At 48.8% G+C, this 17,500-nt stretch overlaps 1 protein-coding gene across 8 annotated transcripts in view; it reads right to left on the minus strand.

Annotated features, from left to right (window-relative positions):
* The window catches only part of LOC147012981 (phospholipid-transporting ATPase IF-like), a 166,292-nt gene that overhangs the window by 82,380 nt on the left and 66,412 nt on the right, over positions 1 to 17,500 (minus strand). For all 8 annotated transcript variants that reach the window (XM_085854394.1, XM_085854401.1, XM_085854399.1 and 5 more), the window contains one exon: positions 10,339 to 10,413. In XM_085854394.1, the coding sequence (XP_085710520.1) occupies positions 10,339 to 10,413 (75 nt within the window). The remainder of the gene's footprint in view (positions 1 to 10,338; positions 10,414 to 17,500) is intronic.

Genomic DNA, 17,500 nt, shown 5'->3' on the forward strand with positions numbered 1-17,500 from the left:
TTCGTCTCAATGCAGCCGCCACCAAGCAGAGACACAGATGCACGGCCCAGATCGCTTGGGCTGCGTGGCATGCCACGGATGGCCTCGCCAAGAGCACGGCCCGGGAGTTCGGTGCGGGGTGGTTCATGTCACGGTGTTTGGAGCAAGACAATTCCACAGCTCGGTGATGTCTTATCGGATGCACCAATGAGGCCGCTTTCGACCATGGGAGCCGGGCATCACAGGGCTCGGGCCCAATCGGAACGCATAATTCGGGTGATAACGCATCGCTTCGGGGTGGCGCCCCGCCCTGCACCACAGGGCCTATAAAGGACGGATCACGAAGCCGTTCTTCGTCGTCCTCTTCCTCTTTGTCTGGCCTTGGATAGATCTCTGCATTCGCCTGCTGCTGCGCCTGGACCGTCTGCCACTCCGCGTACTCGCTCTCGATCTCCGCCTTCCTATTTCTGGAATCCCGACATTCGCCGTCTGGATCCGCCTACTCCATCTGCCTGTTTCTTGAACTTTGACTTCGCGTGCTGGCTCCACCTAATGTCTTCCCTCAAGCCTGACAGCATCACCCATTCTCTGGACCGGTGTACGCGCAGCGCCGGCACCGCAACCAAGCAGGAGACGACGCGCCAACTCTCAAGGAGGGATCGCTCAGTGGAGCATCCCCCCAAAATGTACTGGGTAGCGCGGTCGGTCAACTGTGCAAGGTATTACGAGACCGTTGGCCTCATCTCCTCTCCTTTCTTCTAATTAACTCCTCTTTATCGGTGTGTGTGTGTGTGTGTGTGTGGGTGTGTGTCTGTGTCTGTGTCTGTGTCTGTGTCTGTGTCTGTGTCTGTGTCTGTGTCTGTGTCTGTGTCTGTGTCTGTGTCTGTGTCTGTGTCTGTGTCTGTGTCTGTGTCTGTGTGTGTGTGTGTGTGTGTGTGTGTGTGTGTGTGTGGGCACATTTCCTAGCTTAAGTTAAGACTGCAGAATAATTATATCGGAATAAGTCTGCTCTGTGACTGCTTTTGTAAGTTGCTTGTTTAGTTGACGCACCTCATATTTCTTTCTATCCCTGCTTTACACACAATAAACCACATTCCCTGTGCCACATGCTTTTCCTCACCTGCCTGTAATAAATCCTTAAGTAAAAATGTTCCCAGCTTGTTTTTACGTCTTTTCTTTCATTGATTCAGCATGGTCCATATCTGAGCCCAGTCGGGACTTTATTCCCAATGATCCGTTCCTTTGAGCCGGTACGTCCTTGGCAGTGCCACTCAGCTGCATCTGACCCAGTAAGGTTATCCGGTTCGGACAAGGCATACCGAGGGCGTGTCCGCCCCCCCCCGGTAATTAGGTCACGTGATTATTTTTAGGTAACCGGTATAGATGTCAGGTCAGGTCAGGTGTCAAGTGTCAAGTTAAGGTTAAGTGTCAGGTCAGGTTAGATCTGTGACCTGCTACAGGTACAATGTAAACCTGTACTAACCTGTTCCATGGTCGGGTTGTCGGCGACTAAACCGTCTCCCCCACGAGGGTTTCTGGTGAGAAGGGTGTTTGGATATGGACACCCAGCAGGATTAAAAACAAAACCTGTCAAAGGGTGGAGGAGCTCCTTGTGAGCCAACGGCCATCCATATCTAGTGCCCAACTGTGTCTGCGGACGTCCTCCTGCAGTTGGAATACTTTTATTAGGAGGTTGGTGGCAGGATTTGCACTCCGGCCACCGTAAAACCCTTCATTCCGCAAAACACAAAAACGCAAAAAAATCTGAAAACCCACTCCGTGGAAGCACCTCCTGTGCAGCTTCCCTTCGCAGGGCAGCTCACCGGATGACGGGATTGGGGCAAAGCCATCAGGACCCCCAATCTTTGATGAAAGGAGGGAAACCACGGGGTAACATCCCTGGGTCAGATTGCGGGAGAGGGTCGGAGTGGTGCTGAGGTGTCGTCCACCAGACGGCGGTCTCCTTGGGTTAACCTGAGGCGGTCCCTTCGGGTGGGTGCCTGGAATGTCCTATCCCGAAGAGAGGATGATCACCTGTCTCTGTTATCATCTGAGCTCAAGCGTTTGGACATCGGGATTGCAGCTCTCTCTGAGGTTCGGAGACCGGATTCCGGCGAGATAATGGTGGGTGGTTACACCTACTATTGGTCTGGTCGCTCTGATGGTTACCATACTCAAGGAGTTGCTGTAGCTGTGTCCAATAAGCTGACCCCAATGATAATTGTGGTAACACCGGTCAATGAGCGTATTATGAGACTGAGAATTCATCACTCCTTAGGTGCCACTTCCCTCGTCTCTGTCTATGCTCCAACTGAGGCGAGTGACCTCACCGTGAAGGACACATTCTACGCCACGCTCGAATCTGTGGTTGATCAGTGCCCCAGACGAGATACACTTCTAGTCTTGGGGGATTTCAATGCATCGACTGGAACTGATAGGGATGGTTATGAGACATGTGTTGGTCCCCATGGGTCAGGAACTATGAACCAGAATAGCACTAAGTTCCTTGACTTTGCAAGAAGTCATGGACTTAGGGTGGCCGGTTCATGGTTTCAACGCCCACCTGCTCATCGCTGGACTTGGTATTCCAACGCTGGCGGTGTGGCAAAGGAGATTGAACATGTCCTCGTTGACGGTCGCTGGAGGATGATCCAGAACTCCAGGGTCTACAAGAGTGCACAGTTCCTCAATACTGACCACCGGCTTGTTGTAGCAACTCCAAAGCTGCACCTTAAATCTTGGAGAATGGTACCATCCCAGCCTTGGCTGGATGTTGGCAAGCTCAGGGATGAGAGAGTAGCTGAGGAGTTTGCGAACAGGCTGAGTGGACATTTGGGGTGTCTGGGTGCTTTGGCGGGTCCTGAAGAGTTGTGGAGTGCCTTCAAGACCACCGTCCTTGTTGTTGCGGTGGATGTCTTGGAACTCACTGCAGGGCAAAGAAGAATTTTGTCTCTCAAGGGACACTGGATACCAATGACCACTGTCGCAGGGCCAGGCTGAATGGCAGAGCTGAGCTGTTCAGGGAGCTAAGGGGTAAAACTGTACGTGCACTAAGGGTGGACAAGGAGGCCTATGTGCGAGGAATCTGTGAGGGGGTAGAGCATCACCTGTGGACAGGTGATTCTCGTCCTGCTTACAGGGGAATTTGCGCATTGCGTTCATCCAAGCCCATCCCTTGGAGCACTGCAGTTGGAGCAGAGACTGGTAGGCTCTTGACAGAGGAGTCTGAAGTGAAGGCATGCTGGGCCGGTTACTTTGAGCGGTTGTACCAGGCTGATCCCCCAGCTGTCGAGTTGGACGTCAAGGGTGTTACAATCCCTGTTGCTGACCCTCCAATCAACTGTGGTACACCTTCGCTTGTGGAAACGCGGGGCTGCGGTGAACCGCTTGAAATGGGGTAAAGCTCCAGGGATCTGTGGCATCCATGCTGAACTTCTCAAGGCTGGTGGAAATGCTGCACTCGTGTCGTTGCATGCAGTTTTGTGCTCTACCTGGAACACAGGCATCATCCCAACTGATTGGAAGAGGGGCCTTGTTGTCCCTCTCTGGTAAGGGAAGGGTGATCGCCAAGACTGCAACAACTACCGAGGGTGACGCTGCTCTCAGTGCTGGGCAAGGTCTTTGCTCGGATAATTCTTGATCGGGTTCGCCACCATCTGCTTGAGCACCAGCGTCCAGACCAGTCAGGCTTCACATCAAAGAGGTCAACGATTGACCGTATCCTTGCTCTTCGTGTCCTCACCGAACGCAGACGAGAGTTTCGGCAGGGGCTGCATGCAGCCTATGTTGATCTCTGTAAAGCGTTCGATTCAGTGAATAGGGATGTCCTCTGGAGGATTATTGGTCTTCGTGGGGTGCCACCAAAACTGATCGATCTATCTGATCGACAAAACTCTGGCACTGAGAGTGCTGTGAGATGTGGTGGTACCATCTCTGACTTATTTCCAGTTGGTACTGGAGTTCATCAGGGGTGTGTACTGGCCCCCACACTTTTCAGCACTTGTATGGACTGGATTTTAGGGAGGATGTCGGAAAGATCAAGCTGCGGTGCATCGTTTGGGAATGTCAAGATCTCGGACCTTGATTTCGCAGATGATGCACTCATCTTTGCAGAGACTTTAGATATCCTTTTGGGGGCCCTCGAGGTGCTGAATGAGGAGTCGGAGCCGCTGGGATTATGGGTTTCTTGGGTCAAACTAAGATCCAGGCTTTCAATGACATCTTGGATGCTGCTGTCCTGTCTGTGTCTGTTTGTGGTGAGGATGTTGAGGTCGTGGAGAGATTCACTTACCTTGGCAGTGATATTCATGTCTCTGCTGGCTGTGAGACTGAGGTCAACAGACGTCTGGGTCGGGCCTGGGGAGTCATGGATTCACTGGATCATGGGGTGTGGCGCTGCCATTACCTGTGCGGGAGGACGAAAGTCTGAGTCTTCAGGTCCTTGGTGCTTCCAGTCTTGCTCTATGGATGCGAGACTTGGACTCTGACCAAGGATCTGAGATGGAGACTTAATTCCTTTGGCACCAGGTCTCTTCGGAGAATCCTTGGCTATCGCTGGTCAGATTTTGTGTCCAACGAGCGGTTGCCGAGAGAGACTCAGATGAGATTTGTTACCTGCATAGTCCGTGAGCGTCAGTTGCGGCCTTATGGCCATGTGGCTCGTTTTCCTGACGCTGATCCTGCTCACCAGATTCTCTCAGCGAGGGAATCTCGTGAGTGGAGGAGGCCAATGGGCCGACCACGTGCCTCGTGGTTGCAGCAGGTTGATCGGCATCTCAAGGAGATGGGGACGGGCCTGGCATCTGCCTGGGGGAAGGCCAGACAGAGGCCCCTGGAGTACTGGTGGAAAGTGGATGCAGCGACGCGCTGTTCTGGCACATGCTCCCATACCTGACCTGGTATAGATGGAAGACCCGAGGTCACATGGTTGAGTTGACGTTCATGGTCGGTTAGCGACCCATTGCGTCACGGAGTTATCCGTGTGCGACGGCCTGCGATTCCGGAGAGTCTGGTGGGAGCCCGAGATCGCTCCCCCCCCCCCCCTCTTGGTCTTCTCACCCAGACCCCGGGTCCGCAACAATCTATATATATATATATATATGTTTGTATATATATATATATATATATATATATATATATATATATATATATATATATATATATATATATATATACATACATACACACATACATACATACATACATATATTATACACACACATCGCTCACGCACGCACACCTCTCCACATGCTGTTGCAGAGATTGACATCACAGATTTGCTGTGTTGTCATGATTTACACCAATCATAATACAAACATTTCTTTTCTGAAAATGCATTTGTAATATTGGTGATACATTTATTTGAAATTTATTTGTAATATAGAAAGGTCCAAGTTGTCTGAATGGTCAAGGGTTTAAACTGACTAATCTGTCTGAAGGGTCTAAGGGGTAAAAAGGGCCCTTGGGATCTTTTTGGAAATGCAGTGACTTTTGGGTCTTGTGAAATATGGATTCACTCACATTATATTCATCTAATATAAAAGTGTGATTTTTTTAACCTATAAAAGTGAAATACAATTAAAGCTCTCAGACTGTGAAGGAAGCGTCATGGACTGGAGCATGTCCGGACCAGTTGTTGTGCAACATCAGGGTGGAACGCTTTGGCACATGTCTGAAGCCAGTGAGGGGATTAGTGAGGTTGAGTCATAATACATGAGGAGCGTAAAACGGAAAGAAAAAAAAAGCGTGTTGAGAAACAGTGTATGGCGAGGTGTTTCGGTATAATAAAGACAAATAAGACCCACCCACATCTCTAACCTCTGAATGGAGGAAATAATCAAATTCACAGGTGAGAGATTTGAGTGGGTCTTCGTTTTCAATTTAAATGTTGACTGCTTTTGACATTTACACATGGTACATGCTTGGGAGCCACAGTGGTGCACGTTTCCATCTGTGCCGTACCTGATGATTCAACAAGTGATGAAACCAGTCCGGCAGCTGAGGAGGTGTGTCGTATTGAGATTCTCATGTATGTATTATTTGTGAATGTTTTTGCAGCTGTGGAGGAGCTCTGGGAATGGTTTGAAGCAGAAAAGGGCTTCCGTTGTGTCGCCTTTCATGGTCGCTGGAAGAACATGGGAGGAGTCGATTCATTTATATAATCCTAGCCATCAAGGTTTAATTGATTAGGTGAGAGCTAATTGGTTATTCCTTCCATTCACGGGTGAGAGATGTGAGTGGGTCTGTTTTTCATTTACATATAAAAAAAAAAATATATATATATATATATATGTATATATATATATATATATATATATATACATATATATTGTTGCGGGCCGGGGTCCGGTGGCGAGAATGACCACCAGGTGGGGGAATTTACGTCGATTCCCACCAAACTCCCCGGAATTGTAGGCCGTCGCTCACGGATAATTCTGTGACGCGGCGGGTCGCTTAACCGACCGTGGACGCCAATACCTCAACCGCGTGGCTTGGGTTCTCCTGTCTCAAATCTTCTTCTTCTTTCGGCTGCTCCCGTTCGGGGTCGCCACAGCGGATCATCCGTATGATCCACACAGTGATTTGGCACATGTTTTTTCCGCCGGATGCCCTTCCTGACGCAACCCTGGTCGCCTCTTACGACACAGGGATATGGTACACCTATTTTAACCGGGGTATACACCGGCCCAGTATACTGGTACTCATTTCGCCGACCTCGGAAGGATGACAGGCTGAGTCAACCCCCTGGTGTATTAATTCAGTGGCCCAACGGGGCTTGAACTCAGGACCTTTTGGATCCCAAGCCGCTGCCCTAACCACTGCGCCAACACCAGGATGTCCTCCTGTCTCAAATGAAGTTACTTTATTAACCACGCGGTTTCAACTACCGGGGAACCACACCCTCAGTACGCCTTGCCTGAACCGGATCACTCTTCCGACTATGGTAGAGTACCAACTACCTTTCAGGATCGGATGCAGCCGAGCAGAACTGCCAAGGACGTACCGGCTCGAAGGAACGGATTATCGGGAAAAAGACACGGCTAAACTCAGATCCAAACCATGCTGGACCAATGGAGGAAAAGACAAAGACGAGCTGGGAACATTTCTGCAATGATTTATTTACACTAAAGCGGGGTAAAGCATGTGGCACAGGAAAAAGGTTTATTGGGTGTGTTACGCAGGGGAAGATGAGGGAGGTGTGGTGCGACAATTATGTCAGCAACTTATAAAAGCAGACAGTGCAGACTTGACACGAGATTAATACAAACAACAATCACAACAATAAAGATCTTAAACAGGCTTATCTAACGGACAGGCGCCACACACTCAGACAAAATAAACCCAATGAAAAGAAAAGGGGACCTTTTGCAGCCAGGAAGGGAGGGAGTTGAGGTCACAGTTTCTGGTACCTGAGCGTTTCAGGGGAAAGGGTGCTCCGTGGTGCGGCACCTGACAAAGGTCGTGAGGTTCGGTCCACAGCCGCACGTGTGGAGATCGTGTCCGTCAAGGAGCTTGAGTGGAGAGAACAGACTCCGAGGCGAGAAATGGAGCAGTCGACAGGACCAGGCAAGAGACCCCGTCGAGGTCGGGTGTACGTGGACCAGCAGTCGGGCCGTCGAGGTGGGATGTGGTCAGAGCCAAGCAGCGGAACACCTTCACAACGACCCCGTCAATAACAACTGCAACCTTCCAATCCTTCTCCCACTCCAACGAACTCCTTTTCATCCCATACAACTCTACTCTGAGGATTGCTTCGTATTTTATAGATCACGGAGCTCGGGGGTGGAGCCATGGCAAAGCCGACATGATCGTTCATCCTGATTGGACCAGGCCTTCATGCGGTCCGCCTTCCTGGGCGGGGTCTCGCCAGAGGCCGGCAAGGCCCGCCCACACCACGTGTCTGGGTTTAGGAAGGTGGAAGCCGAGATGGAACTGCCACAGCGAACGTCAGGATTCTGACTCGGAAAACGAGTCTCTGGGTAGGCGCTCGTCACGCTGTGGTAAGCGAGGTGAGGGTGCGAGGCAAGCGAGATGAAGGTACCATGGTTCAAATAAAAGGGGAAATAAAATAAAAGGGGAAAAATGATTTATAATCCCAACTAAAAGCCCATTGCAACACACCCCCGTGTTTTCCCACGACACACAAGGAAGGGATCTATCTGCACGTATAACAAATGGGATATAAATCATATGCATTCAATTGGCTTCCTGTAAACAACTCAACTTTTCGAGTAACAAGCCATGACCTGATTATCCTTCCTCAGCATGGGACAAGCATTTATGGAAAGAGGAAATTTGACAAGTCGAGCATTCTTCTGGGAATCCAAATGCTTGAGGGGCATTCGAGTCAATTTGCCATTAGCCACGTTTCAGACATTTTGCCATCAGAGTGCATCACCAAAAATCATGATCCTCTTGCCTATTCCAAGACCTTTCGCTTTCATTTACAGTACAATGACAGATCTTTGGCTTTGGAGTTAATTTCCAGTACAATGGTCAGGGTGTCCCCATATGTAATGAAAAAGACATCCATCCAGCTGCACAATCGGTATGCAATCACCAAATGCTGCACTTTCAAAGTTTTGTTTCCCCATAAGGATGGTATGATCTATGATGTACCAGAATGACCAGAGTTTCTGATTAATACGAAACTTTCGAAATGACGTATGAATGCTCATGAGGCTTTTCACGCATGTGCTGTGTGCGCGTTTCCAGTGATGGTTCTGCTCACCAGGAACATTTAACCTGTCATTACGAGCACGAAATGTGAAATTCAAATCATCTTTTCAACATAATTCTCAGCATTTACATAAAAGAGCGGCAATTTCAAAATGGTGAACCACAATTGTGTTCCTGGTTGCAGGTCGGACTCAAAAAAAAAATGTATAGAAATAAGAGAAATATCCGTGGATGAGAGGTGTATAGTTCCCACAATTTCCTGTTAATACAAGCGAGCGGTGGCAGTGAATTATTTCGTATGCAGCACAAGGCTGCTGGGTATCATAATTGGTTGAAGGCACGGCTGTGCTGCTAATACGCCAATGTGCTAATGGAGTGCCCTCTGCAGGTCAGCACAGGAATTTGTAATTTGTTCAGGATGCCGGCGATAGCTCGCCGACTGTTTGAGAAAGACACTGTGGGATCTTTAATGTCAACCAACTAATTCTGGCAGATGGGACGTTGGTTTAACGCCCACCTGAGGAACGGCACACACATTGCTGAATCACCTCGTCTGTGAAACACTGGGGTGACAGTTTCTATCTGGGTCAAGATTCAAACTTAGGCTACATGGCTCAAAGGTGCGTGTGAGTACCTCTCGGCCATCCTACCAGCCATGAAAAAGCACCACCAACTGGTGAGAAATGTCATGAAAATTACGAGACTCAGATTTACAGAAGCTCAAGATTCAATTAATTTATACTGCTGCTTCAAGTAAGATTTGAAGTGGAAACACCTGGAATGTCAGACCAGTGTCCTTACAATCAGACTACCAAGACATCTATGAGGTTGTCTGAATTGCTCAAAAAGGATGAGATACATCGGCCCTTTTGTCAATTACAAGCTGAAGAGCATGGAATGATGGTTGAAGGGTCTTTCTTGCATATTATCAGACTATTTAATCGATGACAAAAACAAACAGGCCTATTTATGGCAGGAATAGCTACATTGATGGGCAGTGGAAGGATCTCGTGTTTCATGGTAACAAAATTACAGTAAAGGCTTTTCTTTTCATTGAAAGGTACTCTATATGAATCTGTTTCTGCACAAAGCCAACGGAGTACTCTTTCGGCATTTGGATAATCCAACTGTCAATAGTTATGCTGGATGTAGTTTTCACATTTAGGAGGTTTTCATCATGTCAACAACAACCAAATAATTATCAGAAACAAAATATATACAGCGCCTTCTATTTCCCATTTTTACCTCTGCCACCGAAGGTGGATGGAGGTTATGTTTTCACCTGTCTGTCTGAGAACAGGATATCTCATAAAGTTATTGACAGATTCGGATGAAACTTAGTGGACAGGTTGGGTGTGTGACAACAATCTCTATCTCTATACCTCACGGACACGGACACGGACACACACACCATTTTTTATAGGCCCATAGCACGTGCCAAGGATACCACAACTTGGCCATTAATGGTCTTGATCAAATATCCGATTAGAATCGAGGAAAATAATGGGGCTCCAAAAATACCAACTTACAAATTTACGTTTACAAAACAATAATAATAAGTGGTTCATGCCAAATCAAGTAAAAACCACCTTCGGTGGCAGAGGTAATCACTGAGAAAGCTTCAATCACCAATAAAACGCAGGATCAACAACACTGCGATCAGCCATTTTAGCATCTCACCTGATCAGACGACGTACTTCTTCTCGCCATGTTCCGTTCTACAGCAGTTTCTAGAGGCTTCTTGTTATTGACCTTCTGTAAACAGATGGAAGAAAAATAAATTAATAAAACTAACGAACTGAAAGTGCAGCAGTTGTGGGTACCAAGCCAAGGATACCATAACTTGTGCCATGTATCTTGCATGACTACAACCCTACCACTAAACTATAATGGCACCAATTATTCCCACTTTAATGTAAGTTTGGCCAAGGAACACAGTTCGGCCAAGTTTTCCACAAACTGCAGAGTCACAACTGACATTCGACTGAAGGTGACAGGAATTTGGAATTTTTCAGGGTGCCGATAATACTTTGCCTATCTTTTTCAATTTAAGACTCTGTGGGATCTTTAAGGTCCACCAACTAGTGCTGGCAGACAGGTCCTCCAGTTTAACATCCTTCCGATGGATGGCGCACACATTGACTCTCCAGCATGCAAAACAATAGGGTGACCGTCTGAAGCTGGGTCGTGTTTTGAACCCCAGCTGGAAAGCTCAAAGCCGAGTGCACATACCTCCAAGCTATCTAGCCAGTCCTAACTTGGGCTTTGTACACATACACAGATATCACTTTGGAACAAAAGAGCTACAAGTCATTTGACAGTGTGCTCAAAGTGGAGGTATGAAGTTAAAAAACTACAAAACAGAAACATACATGAAGAATACCAAGTGTATTACTTCCATTAAACATTTAAATTAGGCAAAACCAGCAGGGTTTGCAATAAAATATTGCTACGAAAGTTACATATGGGAAGCGTGGATAAAAAGTCAAAGGTTCAGGCCTGAGGTTTCAGCTTGAGGCTGACTTCAATGTGTTCTAATCAAGTGTCTGCAGATATGCTGCTGTGCCTATCTGGGAAACTCGCATTCATCACATCCCTTTTATCCTACTGTGGTCGTTACAACTACAGCATGATGGATGAAAAAATAATTTGAGGACAGGCCACATTAAGCACTTGCAAAATCAAATTCAAGGGGTACACCGCCATCTCATGCCATGCCGAATCCAAACCCACAATCTTTTCCAACCACATCGATGCTGCCTGACCCAACCCGTTACTTGCAGGTTGCTACGTTTCCTCCCCTCTGGTATCTCTACTCTTTCCTGTTCATTCATTCCTGTGTTTATTGCATCCAAATGTGGCTCTCACAGTTCAACGTCTGTTCACACCCTTAATGACCTTGCTTTTGTCAAGAAAAAAGGGGTGGGGGACGAAGGGAGGGGAAGACTTTTAAAATTCATTCATTAAATGAGACTCACCAGTAGGCAGTGTACTCTACCAATTAATTAAGTATTCCAACAAGCATTCACAAACAAATAAATAAAAATGAATGAATTTCCACAAGTTTCTACAAATCGACTCTTGATACAAAACAACTGATAAAGGGATCTAGTTGCTATTTGTCATCACATGAGCAGGAAATGCAAACAAACAAGCAAACAAAAAACCCCCCACAAATTACTCTTCTGTGCAAGGAACTAATTGTTCGGCCAAATTATATATATATATATATATATATATATATATATATATATATATATATATATATATATATATATATATATATATATATTGTGACGTCCACGGGACTTGAACAGTCCCGCCAACGTAGAATGAGCCGAAACGATGGAGGCGGTTTATTTTTTATAACCCAAGGATGGCGGTTTTAATCGCTCTACAGCAAACGGGACGAGGAAGGTGGCACGAGTCGCTTTTCACCGAGTTAATAATGTTTATTTCTCTAACCAGTTATAATAAGACTCGGCAAGAGGAGGGATCCGGGGCGATTTGACGGGATGGTGGTGTGGGTTCGGGCGTGGGGAAAACACAAACAATTCCAATGGATATACAAATCTCAAACCCTCTAAGGCGCCAGGTACACACACACACACACACACACACACACACACACACACACACACACACACACACACACACACACACACACACACACACACACACACACATATACACACATATACACACAACGTAGCTGGTGGTCAGGCTTGCCCGTGGTGTCGACGCAACAGTCACTGGATTGGCGCCGGACGAGTTGGCGTTGCGCTCGTCAGGGGCAGGAGACACCGTGGTGCTGTTCCTGGTGGTGTCGACCTCCTGGTGTAGGCCCAAGTCCGCTCACAGCCGCCAGGGAGCCAGTTCTGGTGCCAAGATGCGAGCAGGAGAGGGAGGCAGGTCCGCCCGCCGTTCGGTCTCGTACTCCGAGCCAGCAGAACTCCAGAGCCAACCGAGGTGAGGCACGAGGCACAGCAAGGCCACGAGACACAACGAATTGAGGAACGAACCAGCGCAACGAGAGAGAGTGCTCCGAGACCAACAGCCTCGACCAGACGCTTTCTTTTTATGACTCTTCCTCCTCTTCTTTTCCCAAACAGAACCTTTTATACTCGAGTCCTCGTCACTTCCAATCGAGCCCTTTTATTGGCCCTCTGCGGTCGCCTTCCGCCAATCGTGATCACGGGGCGGAGCCATCCGCAGCACTGTCCTGTTACGTCACGGCAAGCCTACAGGGAATACTAAAAGGGTTTACGCATACACACTTACCCTAACCCGTCTCCCTATCTAATTACGTGACAATTATCATTTCCCCCTTGAAGAAATGGACATTTACTAGACAACTTATCACCACTGAATTGCTACTTATTACATCAAGATCCTGGTACAACTCGAACAGCATGGCATACCTAATTAAACATCCTAATTACCCTTTGAATGCATACCCCCCCCCCCTCAGACGTAACACTGCCCCCTCCTCTGGTACCGAAGCTCCTGCAAGGTATATCACAGGCGCTACCATACCAGCCTTAACACTTACTGACTAACACCTATTTAACCTAACGAAATAAAGTAGGAGGGGCAATGGGCAGCGAGCCGCAGCTAACTTACCTATCCTGCTTAATGTACTACCCTTTTATGGCCTTATCCTCGCCTAAACAATCATTCATGTTTTTATTTTTTTTATTTTATCACATGAGAGCACTGAGCGAAGTTGCACTCCATCCTCTGGATTATCGCTCCTGTCCAACACTCTTCCAGTGATCTGGGGAGGGGAAGCAAAAGGTTCCACAAAAACACAACACTTGTACTTTACATTCCTACTCTAAGCCTTAACGACACTATTCACGGGATATTTACACTTGACCGCATCCCGCAGTGGATGCTAATAGACCCAGCGTTACCTGGGGAGCCAATTTTCAAATTTGCTTGACCCCAAAATTATGCGGACATCATGCCCTTGCTGCACATGTCAAGTTGTGCGGGATCGAGTGGGACTCACACATCTTCACAACACTCACACCATGATCATCATCACATTTCTAGGTCATGGTCCCCATTTTAATGATGCAGGCTGAATCCCGTCGTGGCCGTGGGGTGGGTTACCACAAGATGATGGGGGCATCTCAGGTGCAACCATGCCCACAGGTAAGCTTTAGTCCAACCCGGACGTTTCTCCGCCCCGCTCCCTTTGATTCCCACCCCCCTGGTAGCCATCAGCTCTCACCCCGTACAACACACTGGAAGGGGTCTCACGAGCTCCTCTGGCCTTCCTGGGTCGCCAAGGTCCTACCCGCCTTGTTCGCCCAACCAGACCCTCTCCCAGTTGCCTCCAGACACTGTCACCATCAGCCACCAGGGGTGAATCTCCTTGAAGGGGGTCGCAATTCCCGCTCACCGTGAGCCTCAGCAATCCCTGCGGACAAGCACATCATCCCCACCCACAAAACCCAAATGACTCCCCCCACCCCATCGGCCTTACGTGTGACACCTGCATTTCTAACACTTCACCGACCATGACCTTCCCTGTTACCACACCATGTCCAATAAAAAAAATCAATGTGTGCACCATACATTTCACTTCTTAACTTGAAACAACTCACACAGCACTTCTCCTCACCCAATCCACGCACCAGCCATTGGACAGACACTCGTGCCCGCATTGTTACCAATTACCCACTGTCCCAATTGTCACTCTAAAACCCAGCAGAACTTACAGACCAATGCCAATTTTCCCACAATTCACTATTTTTACCAAAGGAGGGCACTTCGCCACAATCTCACCAGCCGAGCATGGCTGTATATGCTCAGCCCGATCTAGTCTCCCCGACCCCCGACAGTGATTTCCGGACTCGACCTATGTAAGGGCACCTCGGATAGACCTGGCGGTTCAGCAGGAGGATTCATCCTCTCCGAGTATAAAAGTCTATTGGAGGGTCCCTCCATCGCCGGGTACCGGCAATATCGTTGCACGTGTCCTCTTCGCCCGCACCGGAAACAACTCCCCATAAAAGGCCCCCGTGGGTATCTGTGTAATGTCTCTTCCGGTTCCGGACCACCTCTGCCATAATCGAATTGCTCTATTGGCTGGGTTGGACCCCGCCGCTGCGGCGCACCTACTGCCGAATTACCCTTTATCAAACTTGACAGTTTCTGGCAAATTTCCTGAAACATTTGGGTAATGCCAATTTCTCCCAGCCCCCCTCCCTGATCCCGAATCTCCGCCTGTTGGATCGTCACCGATGGCCTCTCGGGCACCCGACCCGGCCGACTCCACGAGGCCAGCCTGGCCGCGCACTCGGCCACTCTGTGCACGGTGGGTGGATCCTGTAGCTCCACTAGCGCTCGGACCTCAGGGTCTGGAAGAGCAGCTAAAAATTTCTCTAGTGCCAGTCTGTCCCACGCCTCCACTGTTAGGTCCCGATACGCGATCCTGACTGATTGGTAAATGTCCTGTGCCAGCTCCTGCACTGTCTCACCCGGCTTTAATCTGCGGTGCTGGAGCCGGGCCCGCACCAGATCACAGTTTGTTGCGAACCCAAACCGACGGCTCAACGCCTCGCAAATGTGGGAGCTGGTCAACATCCCCTCCGCGATCACGTTTAACACATCTGCGGCTGGTCCCCGCAACGTTGCCACCAAATTCCCTGTACGTTCCCGCTCATTCCACCCGTTTAGTCGGGAAATACACTCAAATTGCGTCAGAAAAGCTTCAAGGCTCCCTGACCCGTCAAAATTTACCAGGGGGATCACTTTTCCGGTGGCCCGCTTCCCAGTTTCTCCCTTGTCCGAATCCAGCCCAGGGATCAAACACCCTTGTGGCTGCGTATCCAATTTCAGAGCCCCCTGTGGCGAAAGATGTTTTGTGGTGAGGGTCTCATGGGTCAATTTTGCCTCCTGTTCCAAACGTTGAATGGACCGATTCACCTCTTCCCGCAGGATCTTCTGGGCCCGCACAACCTCCTCCAAGGATCCGTCGCGAGTTTGTAGCTGCTCCTCAACCAACCCGGACACTCTACTTACAAAAGACGGCTCAACCAGGCCTTTATCCAAGTCTTCATCTTGGCTCATAATTTTATCTTGTTCGTCCAAACGAGCCTCCAATCCTTTTACCTCCTCCGCCAAATTCATCGCTTGCTTCCTCAGCTCTCCCCACTCTTCTACTTGCAGCTGCATACGAGTATCCACACAGGCACGATGACGTTCCAGGCTTCCATGCACTTTATCAACCCGAATGTTCGTTGCATCAATTTTATCTACCAATTTTTTCCGTATATTCCAATGTAATTTCTATCTTTGTTTCCTCCAATCTATCCAAGAATTTACTTTGTATTTCCCCCAAGTTAACATCCACACACTCCTGCATCTCAGTTTTCTTTTTCTCCATCTTTTCCCCCAATTCATCCCTCATTAAATCAGTCCGTGCACCCAACTGTTCCCCCATTACCCCCAATTGATCTGTCATTTCTGCCCCCTGTGCCGTCATTTTTGCCCCCTGTGCTGTAATTGCACTCATTAAACTTTCCAACATTGTCTGGATCGACATCGCGCCGGTTTCCGGCGCTGCCGGCTCCATTACGTGCGAAGTAGCACCGTCCACGCTCGGAATGGGGGAGGTTCCGATCCTACCCCCGTCTCTCCCTTCTTCCCCCGACTCGCTGCCCGACACGTGGCATTCCTCCTCCAACATCTGCACATCCGCCATGGTGCAGAAGTCCCGTTTGCCGCCAATTAAATTTAATTTGAAAAATCCCGCCAAAATTTTCCCGCGCTCGCGCGCTTTTCTGTAGTAATTTTATATTCCAATTCGTGGCGACATTTTAATCCTGGATTATTCTCCTGATACCAAATATAATTTAGAGGGGTTCGAACATCCAACGCCCTGACACCAATGTGACGTCCACGGGACTTGAACAGTCCCGCCAACGTAGAATGAGCCGAAACGATGGAGGCGGTTTATTTTTTTATAACCCAAGGATGGCGGTTTTAATCGCTCGACAGCAAACGGGACGAGGAAGGTGGCACGAGTCGCTTTTCACTGAGTTAATAATGTTTATTTCTCTAACCAGAAATAATAAGACTCGGCAAGAGGAGGGATCCGGGGCGATTCGACGGGATGGTGGTGTGGGTTTGGGCGTGGGGAAAACACAAACAATTCCAATGGATATACAAATCTCAAACCCTCAAAGGCACCAGGTACACACACACACACACACACACACACACACACACACACACACACACACACACACACACACACACACACACACACACACACACACACACCGTAGCTGGTGTTCAGGCTTGCCCGTGGTGTCGACGCAACAGTCACTGGATTGGCGCCGGACGAGCTGGCGTTGCGCTCGTCAGGGGCAGGAGACACCGTGGTGCTGTTCCTGGTGGTGTCGACCTCCTGGTGTAGGCCCAAGTCCGCTCACATCCGCCAGGGAGCCAGTTCTGGCACCAAGATGCGAGCAGGAGAGGGAAGCAGGTCCACCCGCCGTTCGGTCCCGTACTCCGAGCCAGCAGAACTCCAGAGCCAATCGAGGTGAGGCACGAGGCACAGCAAGGCCACGAAACACGACGAATCGAGGAACGAACCAGCACAACGAGAGAGCGCGCTCCGAGACCAACAGCCTCAACCAGACGCTTTCTTTTTATGACTCTTCCTCCTCTTCTTTTCCCAAACAGAACCTTTTATACTCGAGTCCTCGTCACTTCCAATCGAGCCCTTTTATTTGCCCTCTGCGGTCGCCTTCCGCCAATCGTGATCACGGGGCGGAGCCATCCGCAGCACTGTCCTGTTACGTCACGGCAAGCCTACAGGGAA

Source organism: Eptatretus burgeri, chromosome 14, assembly GCF_056783735.1.
Source record: "Eptatretus burgeri isolate ZD-2024b chromosome 14, Ebu_testis_v1, whole genome shotgun sequence".
NCBI classification, from domain to species: Eukaryota; Metazoa; Chordata; class Myxini; order Myxiniformes; family Myxinidae; genus Eptatretus; species Eptatretus burgeri.